The sequence below is a fragment of the Musa acuminata genome, chromosome BXJ3-4 (assembly GCF_036884655.1).
Source record: "Musa acuminata AAA Group cultivar baxijiao chromosome BXJ3-4, Cavendish_Baxijiao_AAA, whole genome shotgun sequence".
Taxonomy (NCBI): domain Eukaryota; kingdom Viridiplantae; phylum Streptophyta; class Magnoliopsida; order Zingiberales; family Musaceae; genus Musa; species Musa acuminata.
Window position 1 is genome coordinate 9,719,803 of NC_088352.1, and position 15,226 is coordinate 9,735,028.

Sequence of the window (15,226 nt, forward strand, 5' to 3'; positions counted from 1 at the left end):
CTAATCAAAGGGACGCTCGGCAAATCATTGTTTTGTGCCTTTATGATTCGTACCCGCAACCTAGTCGCCGGGAGTCGTATATGGTTCGCTTACGCCCTCTATATTACTCACGACTCGGGTTGTCGTCCTCCGCCGGCGGCCTGTGACACATGCTCTCTGTTCGCCTTTGATATTACCGCGCCTACCTTTCGCCAACTATGGTGATGTCGGTGGTGTCGCCGCGGCGGTCGATACGGGAGGCGGTGCTGCACGGGGTGCTCGCCTACTACGGGGGCGGCGGCGGAGGAGGCGGAGGCCACCACCACCCGCGGCGGTGCTCGTTCTACGCGGGCGTACCGGAAGGGGACGAGGCGGCGGCTACGGCCTGGGGGAAGGAGGACGAGGAGGAGGAGGGCGCCGTGGAGCTGGTCCAGCTCGGGGCGGACCGGCCCAAGAACGTGCTCGTGCTCATGAGCGACACCGGCGGGGGCCACCGCGCCTCCGCCGAGGCCATCCGCGACGCCTTCAGCCTCGAGTTTGGGGATGAGTACAGGGTCCGTGTTCCTTTAGTCCTAACGCATGCAACTCTCGCCTCTGCTGTCTTCTCGGACTCGTTCTCGTGCTCTCATCAACCCATCGACTTTGCTGGTCTCCGTCCTACTGCGATCTGAGCTTTTAGCACCACCATCATCAAAATTCTGATTTCTAATTGTTGAATTCCCTTCTGTGGTTCCAATTCGAACGAGTATATACTGCTCGAACATTGTTGAATCCGATGCATCACAAAGGCAGGATTTTTCTGGTTCAGTAAACAATTTGGCCAGAACAGAGAGTTCCTTCGTTTTGTTTTAGGATTAACTCCACCTTGTTTGAAATGCCAGGTTTTTGTGAAGGATTTGGGGAAAGAGCATGCCGGTTGGCCGCTAAACAACATGGAGAGGACCTACAAGTTCTTGGTCAAGCATGTCCAGCTCTGGAAGGTGGCCTTCCATGGCACCTCCCCTCGCTGGGTCCATTGCTTGTATCTTGCAGCCCTTGCTTCCTTCTATGCCAAGTATATTCCTGCTCCCTCATCTTCTTCTTCCTCTAAATTTTTGTCTGAATTCACTACGTCAGTGATGTCTTTGGGCTGTGGTCTGATACCGTATTCGGTCCTTTAGTTGGATTTTGATTGCTTCAGTTCTTATGTGGATTTGCTATTATTTCCATCTAAATTGTTGTCGATCCTACTACCAAATTGTTTACCAATTTGAAGGATAAATTACTCTACCAAAGTTTTCATTTCCAAACAATATATGTTGGGAAGAGTAGAAATTACTCTAGTTCTTACCACAAGTTCAAAAATTGGAGTGCAGGGAAGTTGAGGCTGGTCTAATGAAGTACAAGCCTGACATAATTATAAGTGTTCATCCCCTCATGCAGCACATACCTCTATGGGTGCTCAAATGGCAGAAGCTCCAAAAGAGAGTGGTTTTTGTTACTGTGATCACAGACCTCAATACCTGCCACCCCACATGGTGAATTCAGATCTTACTCCTTTGGATCTCACAGCTTGCCATTCTTATTTTGCTTTTTGTGTCAATTGTATCGGATGGTGCTAACTCTTGCATTTCGATCGATATGTGATAAATTAGTCTATGAATTTTCTTCTAGGTTCCATGATCATGTGACCAGATGCTATTGCCCCTCAGAGGAGGTGTCCAAGAGAGCCATGCTGAAAGGATTAGAGCCTTCTCAGATCCGTGTCTTTGGTTTGCCTATTCGGCCATCCTTCTGTCGTGCAGTTCTAAATAAGGTTTGTCTCTTTGAGGGAATTTTAGATATTTGGATTTACCACTTCTGAAGAGAAAAATGCATGCATACAGGGTGATCTGAGAGAAGAACTGGAAATGGACCTTCAATTACCTGCTGTGCTATTAATGGGAGGTGGAGAGGGAATGGGTCCAGTCAAGGAGACTGCAATTGCTCTTGAAGAAGCTCTCTTTGATGCAAGTCTCGGCAAACCTATTGGACAGATTGTCATCATATGTGGGCGTAATCACTTTCTACACTCCACATTGCAGTCGATCGAGTGGAAGGTTCCTGTGAAGGTATCACTTTTCTTGCATCAAACACTGTTTCCACTTGCATTAGTACGCAACCAATGATGGTAAGCTATGATTGCAGATACAAGGATTTGTGACACAGATGGAGAAATGGATGGGGGCCTGTGATTGCATAATAACAAAAGTATGCGGCTTTACTAACCTCTGATTCGGTCTGCTTTTGATCTTTAGCTTATACATGTTATTGTTTTCAGGCTGGACCAGGCACAATAGCAGAGGCTCTAATAAGGGGACTTCCAATTATCCTAAATGATTTCATTCCTGGGCAGGTGAGGGCAGACTTCTTATGATCTTGAAGATGTGTTTTGCCTTTGACATTCTTGAACTAATGACAAACCTACGACGATACAAGAAGCCTAAATGTATCTGATTCATGACTATCAGGTCATGTGTATCTGAGAAGTTCTGATCAAATAACCTAATGGCAATGAATTAGGTAGAAGAAAAAGCTATTGAAGAAGACCAAGACACAAACACTAGCAAGTTAATGTGATTGGTGTTGATATAACTGTGATGATAGCATAGACATCCAGTCTCTACACTGATTCTTGGCTTAGTTGCCATGTTCTGCATGTCTTACAAGTCTTGTGATGCTTGCATCTGGATTTGCCCTTGCAGGAAGTTGGTAACATACCTTATGTTGTAGACAATGGAGCAGGAGTGTTCTCTGACAACCCAAAGGAGACAGCCAGCCTTGTTGCTCGATGGTTTAGCCCCGACCGAGAGAAACTGAAGGAGTTATCTCAGAATGCACTCAAACTAGCACAACCAAATGCAGTGTTCGATATCGTGAGAGATATCCATGAGCTGGTGCAGCAGCAGGGACCGATGGCTCGTATCACCTATTCTTTGAACTCATCAGTCTCTTATCCGATATAGAATGTAACTGGCACATTTGGTAGACTAGCTGTATTCCATGGAAGCTTCACTAGTGTGATGATGTACAGGTAGAACTGATTCTTTGGCCTGGAGTGGCTCCCCTATATCAAATCCATCATGTAGATGATTGTAATTTCTTTCAGTTCTTAATTGAAATTTCTTGGTCCTCGTAATGATCTTGTTAGATTTGAGCAGTCTTTTCCTTTTATTTTGCCTCTTTAATCTATGATTTTTTTTTGTTTTTGGGTATGTTTTTGAGTTTGTTATTAACCGGGACTGGATTGGATTTGAGAGGATCCTATCCAACTTATACTTACACCACCAAATGTCTCAACCGTTGGATGATGCCTATAAGCCATGATCTTTGGATAACGATGGTCCGATCAGAATCAGATGTGTGGAATCATTGGAAAGGATCCTGACCAGAAGGCATTCTTAGGCCCATGGCACGGCCAATGAGGCACTTCCACGTCATCACTATTTTTCGTGGTTTTGTCCTGGGATCTGCTTCGGCCGAGACGGGCATATAAAGCCCGTGGAAGCGGGGCAGAAATCGAGCTTGATCGCTTTCCTCTCGCCATGGAGGAAGAAGAAAGAGTGGAGCAGGTGATGAGCGAGGTGCACCTCGGATGCCCGCCACACTTCTCCGGCCCCTACGTCTCCCACTTCACCGTCTCCCTACCCCCAACACCTAACCGTAACCAACGAGTCCCTTGTACAATTTTTTTATGACAGATTACAATTCTATCACACATTTCGTCATACAGTTTGTTGGCATGGCTTCCACTGTTGCATAAAATCCTATTGATTCTTCGTAGTTCTTTTCTTTCTTCTTGCGCACCTCCATATGATACTTTTATTGTACTCTGCCGTTCTTTTCTTTATATATAATTGTGATCGACAAGTTTGGTTAGGCAGACCGACCACAGAAACTTCTTGGAAAACAGTGGAGTGGAAAAGTGATCTTTTTTATGTTCCAATTTGTTAACATACTCTGTATGGAGCAAGTGCAATTTTTGAACTTTATATGCAATCAAAAGCATAGAGTTCTTTTGACGAAGTTTGTAGGGTTTCAAGAAACTACGTTTTCTTCTATCCATCCAAATTTATGATGCAATAGTCTTATAGATATCCAGATGTTGTATCTACGACTTTGTACTATCTTACAATTGGTAATAATCTATTATTGGAGTCACATGACTCGTCTGAAACCTGAAGTTTTCAATGAATTAGTAGTCAATTTTGAAGTTCACTTTGTGATATTAACTCAAAATCCACGAAACTCTTATTCTGTCACTTCTAAGAATGTGAAGGGAGTTGGCGCAGGCGCTCGAAAGATGGAGGACTTGGTGTTCATTGCTTTGATGCGAGGTATCTTCTACAAAACAGGGGTTGCGTGGGTAGCGATATCTTATCTTCTAGCTGTAGTTTCATCTCTGAAACAAGAGTCCTCTTTCAGTGGTATAGAAATTTTTAGATCTAACAGAGATTGACTTGGAGGTCAACTCAATAAGATGTTAGGAGGATAAAGTCCAAAAGCATCACCTTGGGGATAAGATGAGGCTGAGGAGAGGTGAGATGATCCACTGTGAAATCCAGGCAACACAAAGAAACCTTTCTCAAACCAGACAGTATCTTCTTTTTCCTAGATATAAAAATGGAAATGCACGTCTATGGACAGTTGTAAGTGCATAAGTAGGTGAAAACAAGTTGTAGCATTGAATCAAGAGAAATGGAGAAAGGACACATTATTTGAGATCCTCCTTTCTGGGAGTGAAAGAAATGTTCATTTGTACTCACAGCAATAACTTTGGCCAGTTAACTGATCTTTGATTTTCTTTAAGTCAGTGTTGTGGCCCAGTCTTTGATTTTTTGGTCCATTGCTGCTAACGTTGTTGACATCAAAGGGCAATCTATGGTTTGCAAGGATAATCAAATCGATGTTTCAAATTGCTCAAGGAACAAGAAACTGAAAACGGATTGCACCATATCAAACAAGTTTATTTTGTGCAAAGTTCTATGCAATAAGGATGGCAGAAAATCAAGGAGAATGTATCTTTCTTGTGTGGATTCCCATATACAGGTTGAAAAGAGTAGTGATAACAAAGAGTTGGAAATAATCAAATTTCTAACTTGAAAGAGACAATTTGGGTAAGTGATGTCTCTTATGTTTTCCTTTTGCAAGCATTCTTTAATAGTAGAATGAGTAAGACATATGTGACTGTTTGTGGATCCCCCTCACAGAACCCTTTGTAAAATATGCTTCACTTATATAAAGCATAGTGTTACAAATGATAAAAAAATTAACATGAACTTGATCGGAGGAAATATGGAACTGTATATCATTGTTGGTTCATCTTTAAAAGCATGCGTTAACTTAGGCATAAAGATTTTCATGCTACATTTTGTTGGCTTAATCACAAAATAGACATCCTTTGGTTTCTAACACTTCCCAAGTTTTCGCTTATCAAATGATACATTCTGGGTAAAGGTTCTGGTGATCGATTCCAAGTGGAAGCATCTTCTAAAGAAATGGTTAGCTTGGAGACTCATGATGACTATTCTCCAAAGAGAAAAATCAGATGTTCCTGTAAGTGTTAGCACATTAACTTTGATTTACATGGACATGTCTTGCATGTGATGATGGATCTGATTCTGATGCTTGGTTGAACATAAAGATTCCCAATCTAGCGCTCAGTTCCCTCAGGAAGATACTTCAGATGAATCTCTTAGTTTGGATAAGGATGGTGATCTTGTTCTAACTCGGCGAAAGAGTCATATTAGTAAGTATGAGCTGCTTTTGTTATAAGGGTTCTGCATGTTTAAAATGCTTTAACAAATTCCATGGGAGTGCATAGAGTTATTTTTTTGCTTACAATTTAATTATTCATACGACTGACAAAGAGAAATGCAATTTAATGGTATGAAAATTAACTGGACTTATAATAAGAAACAAAATGTTTATTTATATTCACATGTTTTGGTTTTCGTCATAATATTTTTGTTGCTTCCTTCAAAAAAATTTTACATGTAGCTACAGATCTCTTGCTACCCCCATCCTTTCGTTCAGTATCGCCAAAATGTAACCATTGCTTGTCTGTTTTTTTTTTTAAAACATAATCTTCTTTCAGATATTTTTATCTTATTTATGATATTCCACCCCCCACATGAATGCACACAAGAAAATAAAAATCATCCGACCCAACTTCCAGCTATTCTTCCTTTATGGTTAACACAAGCCAATAAAACTGCAGTGCCAGGAAGGCAGAGTTTCTGTGGCTAAAATATGCTTTTACTCATGTCGAAATGAAACTCAGAGGAACATTTTCTCTATATTGTTGGCTGAAAATTATTTTCTGGAAAATCATTAATTAATTATGAAATAATTGGCTTATTTCTTGGTCACTTTCTTCACATAATTTGGGATTTTTACTTGTTTGCAGATGGATGTCTGAGTTTTGGTTTGACCATCCAACATACTATTACGTCATCACTACTTGAAGTTGGATTACAAGTAATGTCTAATTTAGGCTTTTCTTTCATTATTGCCTTTGTGTTTTCTTAATTGTTATATTTTCCTATGGTTTTCAGGTATGGAAGGCAGCACTTGTATTAACCGATTTTATCATGCATAAAAGTTTCACCTCATCTGACTTGAATGATGTCACCGCAATAGAGCTTGGTGCCGGAACAGGTTGCCCATAATTCTTGTAAAGTCCAATTGGTTTAATGGAGTTTGAAAATTGTGCTTGTAGACTTGAGACTTCATTCTATAACTTGAACTGAAAGATGAGTACTTTTATTGTTTTAATTTACTTCCAATGTTGACCAGGTTTGGTTGGTATAGCACTTGCAAGAGTTGCTAAGACCGTCTACATAACAGGTGCCTCATTTATTTGCACTGAAATCCTATGAAGTGTTGTTATCAGTTATCTACTAAAATATTTTAAATACCAAGATAAAAGTTTGTTCATGATTCCACACTGCACATACATTCACACATTTTTACATGTGCATTGAGGAGTTCACACTGCTTGCAGATAGAGGAGTTCACATCCTAGATAATTGTGACACAAACACTCATATCAACTCTAGCCTGCTTAAGTTTCGTGAAAACTCTGTTCGTGTAAGGGAGCTTGATTGGAAGGAATCCTGGCCCCCCCCCAGTATCACTGCTGATTTGCCATCTCAACATAGGTGATTTCCAGCTTGTTTATGGAATTAATACCAATACATGATCGATCCATTCTGTTGAGTTTACCCTTTCAATTTTTACGGTCTTATGTTTTTCATTTTAAAGAAAATATTTCTTGTTTTCTTCATTGAGGATATCATTCTTATCCATCTTGCATAATGATTTGATGTCCTCAAGTTAGTAAGATCATTTCCCTGATGTTTTCTCAATTCTTTTTAGTGCATAATCAACTACTTTCCTGACAGCTTTATTCTTATAGTGAATCCCATTATCTGGCTATTATGCATTGCATCCTAGGTCATCCAAGTCGAGATACTTGTGGGCATCTTTGGAGATTGAGGAGGCCGAGAATGCAACAGTCCTCTTAGCAGCTGATGTGATATATAGCGATGAACTGACTGACTCATTCTTCAGCATGGTTGAAAAGTTAATGTCAAGAGGTTCTCGAAAGGTAATCTTAGCATAAGATAATGATCTTATAGCAAGATAACACTTCAAAAATATTATAAACAGAAAAGCGGGGAGAAACTTGCATTTGTTGAGTCAGATTTTCTTATGATCGACATTAGGTCTTGTACTTGGCCTTGGAGAAGCGATATAACTTCAGCATGGATGAACTTGATGTTGTTGCTAATGGTTATTCACATTTTCGGAGCTTTTTCGTTGAGGACGAAGGTCCAATCCACAACAGAAGATTCGTTGTTTGTGGCAATACTATCTCACATTCTCATTTCTGTTTTTTTTGTTCTTTTTAATCCTGGGTGGCAGATCACGCAGAACATATCCATGGACTGCGGCCTGGTTTTCTTGGCAAGCAGATTGATCTTGCAGAGATTCCCCAGTACATAAGAGAGTATGAAAGAGGAAAAGATCTTGAGCTGTGGAAGATTACATACTGTAGAAATTGATGCAGATAGTCTATCTTCCTCATGAAACATTGTCATGCACTTTGTTCTTCAACACTGTAATGCACATTGGTGGTGAAGTTTGTTCTTCGTATTCATGTGTGTTCTACTTTTGACAGCTGAAAGTATTTAGACGTATCTTCTGATGGTATTTGCACAAACATTGAGCCAAATGAGTGGCATGGCATTTGCCTAAGTTTAGGTGATGATATGGGGACATGACATGGAGGCAGTCTGACATGTGATAACTACTTAGTCAACATATTAGTTGGATCTCAAAAGTCGATCTCAGTTGCTTTCAAACTCAATCCACACATCGAACATCTAGAATTTGACTACTCCTTGCGACTCCCAACATAGTAGATGAGAGAACCTTCATCTGCTTATATCAAAAGAGAAACAAAATAAAATCAAAAAGTGAAAAGATATCAAACTGAAAATTAAAGATAAAACAATCTTGATTATAGACACTTAAATAATGATTCAATACACTTAACAAAAAAGGTGCGATGCTCAATACACTTAAACAATGATTCAACATAAAGGGTAAAAAAATTAAATTTATATCATTTAAATATTAAAAATATTAAAAATATATTTTAAGGGCTTAAAATATTTTAAAAAAAAGCCATTTAAGTATTTGTAAATTATTCTATAGGTTTTAAAAAATTTAATTTTTTTTAAAAATAGAATATGTGGTGTATTGTTTAAACTTCCAAAAACATTATAATCTCATTAAAAAATAATGTTACTCTAAGTCTAAAAATTTTAATTAAAACTTTAAAATGCATTTTTTTTATAATATTCAAGTATCTTTTGATAGAAAGTGGTTTTAAACTTATCTTAATTGGATAAAATTTTGAAAAACACAAATTCAATTTTTAAAGATAGAAAATTAGTAAAAGTGTTCACTTTAAAGGTTTAAAAATAATGAAAAAGATCATTTTAGGTAAGTCATTTTCAAGGTTAATTTAAAATTTTAGAAACTTTTTAAAAAAAGATGAATTTCACTATCAAAGTTTTTTTGGATATAATATTCAAATTTTTTATATAGAATTGTAAAAATATAATCCTTTAACTAATTTTCGGTCCTTAAAAATTGAATATGTGCTTTTTTAATTTTATGCAATTTAAGATAATCTTTATAACCATTTTTTTATATAGAAAAAGCTCGAAAATACCCATATTTTTGAATTTTTCAATCTTATAATTTTTTTGACTTGTTATAGTGTTTTGGCGGTTTGATCACCATGACACAAACAATGTAAAACCAACTTGAAAACATTGTATAAAAGTTAAATGGAATCAAAACATATTGAAAGCCACTTGACATATTATACTATGATTCAAATAATTATTTATAATAGTTTATAAATAAAAATTTAACTTACTATGATGCTATAGTCATCATAATAAAAATAATATAAAAACAATAAATAAATTAAATAGACTCGTAACCTTTATAAACGTAACCACAATATGGTGTCATTTATTTATTATGTTTTTATCGAAGAACTCAAAACATTATAAACAAAATAAGTGAGACAGATAAAAATATTATAATAATTTTAAATTGATAAAAAAACGAATACAAAAATTTGACAAAATTTTTTTGAGATATATTTTAAATATTTTTAAAGTTAAAAATATTATTTCGGAAAAAAAATAAAATGAGGGGTATATATATATATATATATATATGAATCGCTGTGGGTCCGTCAGATTGCGATAGGGTTTAGTTCGAATTGGAAGCGGAGTGAGCCAGAGAGCGACGGGAGCGGCGACGATGGCGGTCGAGAACGGCGACGGAGGGATGGGAAATGCCACTTCGGAGGCGGCGGACGCGGAAGTGGAGAGGCAGGAAGCAGAGGACGAGGAAATTGTGGGGGATTCCCCACCTTCGGGGATGGAGCAGCGGAGGGCAGGGAGGGAGGACGAGGAGGGCGCCGGCGACGGAGTAGATGGCGGCGGTGAACGGCGGAAGCAGATGGCGATCCACCCGTTGGAACACTCTTGGACTTTCTGGTTCGACAATCCCTCAGGGAAATCCAAACAGGTCGCTTGGGGCAGTTCCATCCGACCCGTCCACACCTTCTCCACTGTCGAAGATTTCTGGGGGTAATCTGTCTTTCCTCGTTAGAAATGTGCATCATTGTATTGTATCAGAAGCAGTCCTTTATGTTCTGTTTAACCAGATAATATGTTGCTACGGTTTGTAAGGAAGGTTCCTGTTGTCGTCTTCAAGCCATCGTGGTTGTTCTTGGGATGTTTGGTTTCAAACTAGAAATGGGGAAGCACAAGATTTCTTGGATCACCAATTAGATAAAACATAGCTGAGAATTGCTTTGTTGACAAATTATTTCTAGAGAGCATCTTGCCTATTTGTTGAGAAAAATATTCAAAAACTTATGCTATTCTGATTGATTGATGGCATACATTTTCACTTGAAGAATCTTCTTTAGTTTTTTAAATCTTTAGGGTGTTCCTTAAGTGAAGTAATTTTGGTGAAGGTGGGTTGTTTAAATTTTCCTTCGTGTCCTTCTTTGTTGGGTTTTGACCACAGAATGTGCCAAAAAGGTTCGTCCACTGGGGCTGGCATGAGCAAGTCTACATTAGTGTTTGGGATTTTGATCTCTCTTAGAAAATGTAGTTGAATGGGATACCCTTTTTGGTTTATATGTTATTTAGCCTCCTATGTCTCTAGCCATGGATTCTTCTGTAAATCTGACCTTAATTTGTAAAGAAAAATCTAAACAGGTCTTGAAAAGAAAGTTTAGGTTCTTTCTTTCCATGTTTGCTAGAGCACTATCTATATTAATACAATTTAGAGTCTGTCTCCATATTTGAGTTAAAGAAAATATTTGTGGGCTTTTAACTTATAGAAAATGAGAAGTGGACATTAAAGAAACAACTTCGAATTAGATGTTTATTTTAGAGATATCCTAAAAAAAGGCCTTTTTTGTTGATAAGCAAGCATTATAGATGTAATTGCCAAATAAAACATTGAGAAAATAAAGGTATTTGGAAAAACAAAGAGCTAATAGAATGCAGTGAAGAAATGTTGTGAAATTTGTCTAGGCTTAATGATGTCCTTGAGTTCATGGAGCCAAAGTCACTGTCATATGCTTGGCCATATCAATTATGTCTTCATTTATCTGTACAAACTTCACACCACAGAGATTTATTTTCTTCATAGAAGATAATAGAGGAATGAATGTGTGCCTGCCAAATGACATCTTCCAAGAGCAAATTATTTTAATGCATCCTTTTCTAAAATTATGGTAACTGGAGTAAGAAACAATTTTCTCCACTGGTAAGGTTCGCTTATATGCTGAGTCTTTGTTTGTAGACTGTCATAATGAAACAGGATTGCAGCTCAGAGTTTATAATTTATTTAGATATTCTCTTTTTTGGGGGGGAACTTTCACTTGTCTGGTACATGGAGGACAACATTTTCTATACCATATTGTGTGTACAGGCTTCTTCTGTAGTTCTGTTTGAAATTGCATATATGGACAAGATTATTACTAGTTTATGGTGCATTATGTCAAGTACTATGATTTGTTGTTCTTTTTAATGTTTGAGTAATCTTTTGGATTTATATTTAATAATTGACTCAGCCACATATAATATAGTCGAACAACTCGTGTGAATGATGATCAGACATAGTTTTGGAGCCATTGATTAGCTACATAATCGACTTGGTTTAGTTAGGCTTAAAACATTAATTTTTAAATTGCAGCAAAACTTTGATGCATTAATTGGCTGCTTGATTCTATGGTCCACATCTTTTTGAAATTTCAAAATTTCAGTCTTCTTTTGTTGGTTTTTTATGGAACTAAAATCTAGGACAATTATAATAGGATTGGAATTAAAGTTTCTTTTTCTTTTTTATGATGTTTCAGAAAGGAAAATGTTCTTTCATATTTCAGTAGGTTCATTAATTATAGTTAATTGACAAGCATTTTTAAGGTTCAGGATTTGTAAACAATGATCCTATGGTGTTTCTGTGCGTTTAACTGATTAATGCATCTTTATTTTCCATATCTGATGAGTAACACTCTAAAAGATGTTATTCAAATGGCTGATCTTCTGATTTACTCAATTATGACCTTCAAATTTCACCTAAAACTAGAATGATGGTTAAGATGGAAATGCAGGGTATGGTAGCTTCAAGTGGTGAGGTTATGTCGTATCTGACTTGTTCTCGTGCTTTTGTTTTGAGAGTGTTGAAAATAATTTAATCTCTAAGAGCTTGCTTGGGATACTCATATTTAATGCTTTGTATCTATAGAAACTAAATACATTCACAAACGCTTGAGGATGAAATTTGTTTAGTATAACATTCTCATTATTATCTCCAAATTGTTTGGATCAATGTTGGATTTCTACATAGAATTTCTATTTATATGAGTCTTGAGGAAAAATATAGCTGACTGCATGATTGTAGTTCATTGTCTGACCCAGGAACATAGACAGCTGAAAATTAATCATCCAAGCGGCACATTTTTCTGCTTTACCATAAATGCATAACATAAGGTTCAAATGGGGGTTGCACATGTCTCTGAATTTCTGTGTAGTGTGCTTTTTTTTTCTTGCTTGCTTCTTCCTTTCTCATTGAATTTGGATTCAATGCATGTTATGGAGATATATAGCATATTGTTATGTGAAATAATGTCTTTGGTTGACTTTATATTAAATTTTTAAGGATTTTAGTTGTTGCCATACCTTGTTATGGGGAATTATTAACTCATTAGATCTTGTTACCTGGCTGAGCAAAAACCTCATGAGTAATTTTGGCTATAGCATTTTATAATATTTTAGTGGTTTTCTATTTCAGACGTTCCCTTTACTTGTTTTCTCTACTTTGTTGTATAGAGTACTTCGTTGCATATTTTAGATAAACTGAGAGAAGTGAAGATTTTGAATGAAGTCCTGGGTTACTTTGTTGTCTTTTATATGTTATAGGTCTTTATGCAGGATATATAAATCAAACATGTTATCTATAAGATTCATGCATATATTGTTCCAACTTTGGTTCATATTCTGAGAGGAGAGTCGTTGCTCTTTTTCATAAAATTCTATGCCAAAGAATGATTTATAAGCTACACTTTCCTTTTCTGGCTCCCTTTGCCTTCGCATGCTGATGTGTTGAAGGTCTTTCTGTTGTCCTTTTGATTTAGTTTTTGCCTCCAAATGCTCTATTACGCTATTGGAACTTGATGGTTTATTTTTGGGCTTGTTCTCTTCAGTCTCTACAATAATATAAATCGTCCCAGCAAGTTGGCTATTGGAGCAGACTTCCATTGCTTCAAATATGGAATAGAGCCCAAGTGGGAAGACCCTGTATGTGCCGATGGAGGAAAATGGACACTGAGCTGCTCTAGAGGAAAAGTTGATAATTTATGGTTACACACTGTATGTCTCTCTTTATGGTTGTCTATTATGGTCTAGACTACTTAGTGGCCTTATTCAAATTTCAACCATCTTTTCCTGTATTTTCTAGTTGTTGGCTATGATTGGCGAGCAATTTGACCATGGTGATTATATTTGTGGGGCAGTTGTGAATGTACGAGCTAAGCAGGAAAAAATTTCCATCTGGACTAGAAATGGTCTAGATGCAGCTGCTCAGGTAAACACTCAATCACCTATAGGTATTGCAATCTCATTTTGTGGGTTTTCTATCATATCATTGTGTAAATTTTAATCATTAGGTAACATAGCTATTTTCTTTAGTCTCGTGATTGATTGCTTAGACCAGCTCAACAATATGTATATCAGTTACTTTACAAGTGTCATCATATCCCCGAGTGGTGGGTCTGTTGGTGTGGCTGCTTAACCTAAGATGGCACAAACTATAACAAAGTTTCCACGTACTACATGATCAACATAAAAAATAGAGGTGTTAGTGTATCCATCTTGTCAAGAAGTTGTTTTGCCATCTCTTTCTGACATAGAAACAGTTTCAAAGCCAGTAAAACTTTATTATTCACATGGTGTTTGTGAAATAATGTTTGAATCTTGAGGTGAATCGTGTTACAGCTCCTCTTAGATTTATATTGTTATTTTTTGAACATAGGTAGACTTAATTGTTTTACACCAGTATGTTTTGAATCGTATCTAATTTGAAAATGACCTGTTCAAGAATCTGGTGGCTCCAAGTTAAACTTTGTCACTCACTATGTCACGAATCTCTTTCTGCCTCATTTAGTGTTTCTGAATCCATGTTGTGCACCGTTTTTGTAGACAAGCATTGGGAGGCAATGGAAGGAGCATTTGGATTACAACGAGACCATTGGCTTTATTCTTCATGTGAGTGCATTGATATATGCCGAGTTTGTTTCACTTTATCCTCGAAAGAGGATATCAAATATTCACATCAGATGACCATGTTCCTTATTTTTTACAGGATGACGCAAAAAAACATGATAGATTTGCCAAGAGTACATATCAAGTATGATTATCATGACATGGAACCATGGCTGACAGTTCCTACAGATGATAGAGGGTGCTTCTGGATCGAAGAATTCATTTTGCTGAAAGACATCACAGATTTTTACACTGTTCAGCTTCTATTACTAATTTCGACTGAACTAATAGTGCTTTTGGAACTGCTGATCATGTTTTTAATCGGGTGATGCATCGACGACATTGTGATGCATGACAACCGTGATATGTTGCATCATATCATTCCGCTTACATCCATTCCATTTTCATTTGTGAAGCTTGGCCACCTTTGTGTTTGTTGTAGAAGAAACTTATCCTTGTTTTCACTCTTTAACATCTTTGTGTTCGGATACAAAGAATAATCGAGTCCCAAGGTCCGTCGTATCGTACCGTACCGGAGTTTCGACCCGGGCTTGGTATGGTACGGTACGAGTGTACCGATTGGTACACTGAGGTGTACCGAGCGGTACATCTGATTTTATCGATTTATCCCTCTAAAATACTTAAAAATTAGAAGAAAAAAAGTTAGGATAGTATTTTTAAGTTACAAATATATACCTCTTGATTAAAAAACGAATACATACCTCTTAGGTTAGAAAAGTTAGGATAGTCTAATTATTCTCTAATTAAAGAAAACAAATACAAATCTTTTCGCTAGAAAATTTTTCCTCATCTTTCCAAATTAGCTTAATTCATAAGAAAATTTTTCCTCACCT

General features: G+C 37.2%; 3 protein-coding genes across 3 annotated transcripts; all 3 read left to right on the forward strand.

The window, feature by feature from the left end:
- Window positions 1-3,136, forward strand: LOC135637252 (probable monogalactosyldiacylglycerol synthase 3, chloroplastic). Its single transcript, XM_065149856.1, has 8 exons — window positions 1-533; window positions 861-1,033; window positions 1,335-1,496; window positions 1,633-1,774; window positions 1,845-2,069; window positions 2,146-2,208; window positions 2,279-2,353; window positions 2,703-3,136. The coding sequence occupies exons 1-8, from the start codon at window positions 198-200 to the stop codon at window positions 2,961-2,963; spliced, it is 1,437 nt and encodes a 478-aa protein (XP_065005928.1). The 5' UTR covers window positions 1-197; the 3' UTR covers window positions 2,964-3,136.
- A 371-nt stretch (window positions 3,137-3,507) lies between these two features.
- Window positions 3,508-8,224, forward strand: LOC135635839 (uncharacterized). Its single transcript, XM_065147203.1, has 10 exons — window positions 3,508-3,660; window positions 5,455-5,553; window positions 5,642-5,746; window positions 6,407-6,477; window positions 6,555-6,657; window positions 6,796-6,846; window positions 7,004-7,160; window positions 7,456-7,609; window positions 7,728-7,833; window positions 7,927-8,224. Exons 1-10 carry the CDS (start codon window positions 3,543-3,545, stop codon window positions 8,064-8,066), a joined length of 1,104 nt encoding a protein of 367 aa, XP_065003275.1. The 5' UTR covers window positions 3,508-3,542; the 3' UTR covers window positions 8,067-8,224.
- A 1,562-nt stretch (window positions 8,225-9,786) lies between these two features.
- On the forward strand, window positions 9,787-14,806 carry LOC135636161 (eukaryotic translation initiation factor 4E-1-like). Its single transcript, XM_065147759.1, has 5 exons — window positions 9,787-10,181; window positions 13,316-13,481; window positions 13,570-13,695; window positions 14,310-14,375; window positions 14,473-14,806. Exons 1-5 carry the CDS (start codon window positions 9,850-9,852, stop codon window positions 14,521-14,523), a joined length of 741 nt encoding a protein of 246 aa, XP_065003831.1. The 5' UTR covers window positions 9,787-9,849; the 3' UTR covers window positions 14,524-14,806.
- The last annotated feature ends 420 nt before the right edge of the window (window positions 14,807-15,226 follow it).